This window comes from Tachypleus tridentatus, chromosome 12 (genome assembly GCF_004210375.1).
Source record: "Tachypleus tridentatus isolate NWPU-2018 chromosome 12, ASM421037v1, whole genome shotgun sequence".
NCBI lineage: Eukaryota > Metazoa > Arthropoda > Merostomata > Xiphosura > Limulidae > Tachypleus > Tachypleus tridentatus.
In genome coordinates, this window is record NC_134836.1 from 122,799,776 (window position 1) to 122,805,775 (window position 6,000).

The 6,000-nt window shown below is 36.8% G+C and overlaps 1 protein-coding gene across 1 annotated transcript in view; it reads right to left on the reverse strand.

Annotated features, from left to right (window-relative positions):
* The window catches only part of LOC143235753 (diuretic hormone receptor-like), a 52,567-nt gene extending 49,039 nt beyond the window's left edge, over positions 1 to 3,528 (reverse strand). Inside the window, exons 1-2 of the mRNA XM_076473957.1 lie at positions 3,513 to 3,528; positions 2,101 to 2,223 (exon numbers count right to left, since the gene is read on the reverse strand). Coding sequence (XP_076330072.1) covers positions 2,101 to 2,223; positions 3,513 to 3,528 — 139 coding nt within the window. The remainder of the gene's footprint in view (positions 1 to 2,100; positions 2,224 to 3,512) is intronic.
* Positions 3,529 to 6,000: the final 2,472 nt, after the last annotated feature.

Sequence of the window (6,000 nt, forward strand, 5' to 3'; positions counted from 1 at the left end):
AGCTAACGTAACTCCATTACTCACAGTGCTTAGCTAACGTAACTCCATTACTCACATTGCTTAGCTAACGTAACTCATATACTCACAGTGCTTAGCTAACGTAACTCATATACTCACAGTGCTTAGCTAACGTAACTCCTATACTCACAGTGCTTAGCTAACGTAACTCCATTACTCACAGTGCTCAGCTAGCGTAACTCCTATACTCACAGTTCTCAGCTAACGTAACTCCTATACTCACAGTGCTTATCTAACGTAACTCCTATACTCACAGTGCTCAGCTAACGTAACTCCATTACTCACAGTGCTTAGCTAACGTAACTCCATTACTCACATTGCTTAGCTAACGTAACTCGTATACTCACAGTGCTTAGCTAACGTAACTCCTATACTCACAGTGCTTAGCTAACGTAACTCCATTACTCACAGTGCTTAGCTAACGTAAGTCCCATACTCACAGTGCTTAGCTAACGTAACTCCTATACTCACAGTTCTCAGCTAACGTAACTCCTATACTCACAGTGCTTAGCTAACGTAACTCCTATACTCACAGTGCTCAGCTAACGTAACTCCATTACTCACAGTGCTTAGCTAACGTAACTCCATTACTCACAGTGCTTAGCTAACGTAACTCCTATACTCAGTGCTTAGCTAACGTAACTCCTATACTCAGTGCTTAGCTAACGTAACTCCTGTACTCACAGTGCTTAGCTAACGTAAGTCTCATACTCACAGTGCTTAGCTAACGTAACTCCTATACTCACAGTGCTTAGCTAACGTAACTCCTATACTCACAGTGCTTAACTAACGTAACTCCTATACTCACGGTGCTTAGCTAGTGTAACTCCTATACTCACAGTTCTCAGCTAACGTAACTCCATTACTCACAGTGCTTAGATAACGTAACTCCTATACTCACAGTGCTTAGCTAACGTAACTCCTATACTCACAGTGCTTAGCTAACGTAACTCCTATACTCACAGTACTTAGCTAACGTAACTCCATTACTCACAGTGCTTAGCTGGCGTAACTCCTATACTCACAGTTCTCAGCTAACGTAACTCCATTATTCACAGTGTTTAGCTAGCGTAACTCCTATACTCACAGTGCTTAGCTAACGTAACTCCTATACTCACAGTGCTTAGCTCTAGCGTAACTCCTATACTCACAGTTCTCAGCTAACGTAACTCCATTACTCACAGTTCTCAGCTAACGTAACTCCATTACTCACAATGCTTAAATAACGTAACTCCTGTACTCACAGTGCTTAGCTAACGTAACTCCATTACTCACAGTGCTCAGCTAGCGTAACTCCTATACTCACAGTTCTCAGCTAACGTAACTCCTATACTCACAGTTCTCAGCTAACGTAACTCCATTACTCACAGTACTTAGCTAACGTAACTCCATTACTCACAGTGGTTAGCTAGCGTAACTCCTATACTCACAGTTCTCAGCTAACGTAACTCCTATACTCACAGTTCTCAGCTAACGTAACTCCATTACTCACAGTTCTCAGCTAACGTAACTCCATTACTCACAATGCTTAAATAACGTAACTCCTGTACTCACAGTTCTCAGCTAACGTAACTCCTATACTCACAGTTCTCAGCTAACGTAACTCCATTACTCACAGTACTTAGCTAACGTAACTCCTATACTCACAGTGCTTAGCTAGCGTAACTCCCATACTCACAGTGCTTAGCTAACGTAACTCCTATACTCACGGTTCTCAGCTAACGTAACTCCATTACTCACAGTGCTTAGCTAACGTAACTCCTATACTCACAGTGCTTAGCTAACGTAACTCCTATACTAACAGTGCTTAGCTAACGTAACTCCTATACTCACAGTGCTTAGCTAACGTAACTCCTATACTCACAGTGCTTAGCTAACGTAACTCCCATACTCACAGTGCTTAGCTAACGTAGTTACTGTTTTAAAGGCTTGGTATAAAATAGTAATACGATTCACCCTAACGACAACTATGTGTTTGCAACGATCGCTATAATTTAGGAAATATGAACCATTGCTATGAAAGATCTTTGATCAAATGATATTGGTCCAGTAGAAGTTGAAACTTGTCGATACAAAACTTACGAGTTGTGTCGTAACTGATCCCTTTCAGTTCGGGAAAACACGAGATCTCAGCTTCGGATCCTGCCTTGGTCGGAGGCCAGCAGGATACTCCATCCCACGTAACGTTGCACTGATGTGAGTTTTCTAAAGATGTGACAGAAATGTGAACATTAATGATTCCTTTTCTAAGGTTTGAACAATTAATGCGCGTTTGGTGTTATGGTAAGAGGAAACATATGTTTAGTTTGTAGCTCATGTCGTAAATTATCTGAACGATACAATTTTTACCTCGCAAGTGGCGCTCACTCGAAATCTAAATTATTTGATTACAAGAACATAAGCACCAAGCACAAGCTACATTTGTTCTCGAAGTAGCAATTTGAATAAACAGCAGTCTTCTAATGCTAAACATTGTGTAAGTACTCTCAGGTAAACCAAGAGTAATTCTAATTTTGTTGGCATCATCTCAATAGATAACAATAATTACTTCGAGTGTAATTACACCCAAAGCGAAAATGATATAATTTCAATGCATAATCATATGAAGAAAGTCAGTATGTAACTAGCGGTCTAAGCCTCGTGACCTCCGATCATAAGTAGACACGGTTGCGAATTTAAACTTCATTAAAAGTCGTTTTGGTTCTACTAATTCAAGCAGTTTGCGAAAATAACATTCATATTTTGTTTCACGTAAGGAGAGTTTAGAAATTGTGAAGAAAAACTCTTACTTAGATCAAATTATTATTTAATTTACCACAAAGAACACATTTTATTATTATATTTGGTATGTTTAGGTTCTAGAACCATCGATAAGACAATTACGTTGCGATTGGTCTGGAGAAATCTGTAGCCATTGGTTGTCAGTATTTTAAACATAATAAAGTGTGACTCAATTTCAATAACATTGATTCACTCATGTAAAAATACATATCACGTTTTATGAAATATACGTACATTTATTACTGTAGAACATATAAATACTTCAAGACAGTAAGGCCATGTCAGGCCTGTGGTATTAATGAAATTTTAAAGTTTCTAGTTTACTCATTAAAAAGTCACTCTTAAATAAATGCTAATTAGAAACTTAAATTCCAGTCACATGAGCCACAAGCTAAAAACATTCAATAGTTCCACCCCATACAATCCAGCTACCATAAGTAAAATATTGGACCACACTGTTGTAGAGTGTAAGACTAAAGTTGGACGGCTTATAATGCTAAAATCCGGGTTTTGATACTCGTTGATTGCTGGCATTATTAAAACATAAAAAAACAGTTTTTTTTCCATGTCAGTCTTTCAATTATACAAGTTATTTTCCGACCTATTCACCATATTTCACTACTATTAAATCCAGAATAACGAATTTTCTATTCGATAAATATGATTGTTGACAAATAGGTGTTTTTCCACCTAATAACGAAGGGTGCCTTCACCGAGTTGAGCTTCCATTATTCATGATCATGCTTTCCTTTTCACATCCACGATCCACCCCTTAGAGGCAATAATTTTCTAAAAATCTATAAGATCTAAAATAAATATATCAATACCCACTCTCCATAAGTAACTGTTGCTAAGATACACATCAGCGCCAGCTCATTCTTAACGGTTGGCATGGAAACCAACAATGACCAAATTTAAAGATGTAGAGACATTTGTTGTTGCGTTCCTAGCCTGCGCTGAAGAAATATTGTTTGACTTGTAGTTCACCATCAAATAAACAACAATCTTTCTTTGGTCAAATATAGCACTAGCGTAAGATGCAGTTGGCTCAGAATAAAAATAAGCAAATAACTTATTTTTTAACTGAATTCACTCGTACGTAAACTACAAATAACTTTCTTTGGTTTAATAACGTCGAGTGAATGATAATTTCTCAGTACAGAAGTCTAAACGACGTCTTATTTTCTTCGTCAGATAGTTGTAGTCCATTAAAGTTCTCAAACGCATTATGTTAGTTCGAAGCAACAGTGTAGTTTTATCAATAAGTTGTGAACGTGATTTCGAATTAGATAAAAAGAGAAATAAATTAATATTATAATGTATTAAACAACACGTAGACTTAACGACTAGGTCGAATAACTCAAATTTAAAACAAAAACACTTCCAATGTAAAACTGGTGACCGCAGAAAGAGAAACCATTCTGTAATCTAAAGCTTTTGTCCACAAGAGGACAAACCAATCAGTAATCTAAAGTTGCTGACCACAGGAGAAGAAACCAGCAAGTAATACCCAACATCCAATAGTGGGATTTTTTATCCACAAAGGGAAATATTAGCTTGTGTATTTCAGAATTTTTGAGTAAAGCTACACTATAGCTAGTAGAGTTTAACCTTTGAGTAAAGCTACAATATAGCTAGTAGAATTTAACCGTAGAGTAAAGCTACACTATAGCTAGTAGAGTTTAACCTTTGAGTAAAGCTACACCGAGGCTAGTAGAGTTTAATTTTGAGTAAAGCTACACTATAGCTAATAGAGTTTAACGTTTGAATAAAGCTACATTATAGTCAGTAGAGTTTAGCCTTTGAGTAAAGCTACACTAGAGACACTAGAGTTTAACTTTTGAGTAAAGCTACAATATAACTAGTAGAGATTAACCTTTGAGTAAAGCTACACTATAGCTAGTAGAGTTTAATCTTTGAGTAAAGCTACACTATAGCTAGTAGAGTTTAACCTTTGAGTAAAGCTACACTATAGCTAGTAGAATTTAACCTTTGAGTAAAGCTACACTATAGCTTGTAGATTTTAACCTTTGAGTAAAGCTACACTATAGCTAGTAGAGTTTAACCTTTGAGTAAAACTACACTATAGCTAGTAAAGATTAACCTTTGAGTAAAGCTACACTATAGCTAGTAGAGTTTAACCTTTGAGTAAAGCTACACTATAGCTAGTAAAGATTAACCTTTGAGTAAAGCTACACGAAAGCTAGTAGAGTTTAACCTTTGAGTAAAGCTACACTATAGCTAGTAAAGATTAACCTTTGAGTAAAGCTACACTATAACTAGTAGAAATTAACCTTTGAGTAAAGCTACACTATAGCTAGTAAAGATTAACCTTTGAGTAAAGCTACACTATAGCTAGTAGAGATTAACCTTTGAGTAAAGCTACACTGAGGGTAGTATAATTTAACCTTTGAGTTAAGCTACACTATAGCTAGTAGAGTTTAACCTTTGAGTAAAGCTACACTATAGTTAGTAGAAGTTCGGGTCTGATGGACTACTCCTGTCTGTTTCTGGAGTGATACAAAAATTCGTTTTCTGTATTCAGGCCTTCAGGTCGAATTCCACTATGGGTATAAACTAAAGGGGGAAACCTAATCAACAGCATTCATCGCTATCTGTTAAGACACTCTTGTCTAATAAATTGGTAAACATCAGTTCCTCTTGTAGCTCTCCTCGGAGCACGTTTTACTGGTTACGGGACGCGAACCATAAGTCTGCGGATTCACATTTTTAGCACGTTATCTACTAGACCACGCTCGGCCTACTATAATAGAGGTCGATGTTTTTAAAATGAATTGAGCTGAAAACCAAAATTTCTTACTTTAAAACAAACCGTAAAAGACAAACAATCAATTATATTAAGAAACTTACCATCTTTTGAGTTCGAGAACTGAAGGAAACAGGTCAGTGCGGACACAGACATGTTTAAAATATCCTGTTCGATATCCCAAACTGTATCGTTCATTCTTGACAGGAACATTATTCCACGTTTAAGGATTTTTTCTTTTACTTTTGTTTCTTATAAGCAAACGGTGAAATTTAGGTTCCTTCAAGGATTTCTTGAACGTAAGCACTATTATATCAGACTATACGTGAATAATGTGTTCTGTAGTTGTCTTGGACTTAGATGAAATAGACTCACGCCGTCGAGTTTGTCAAGAGACGAAAGAAAGTCATGAGTGACTTCCTTGTGAAATGGGT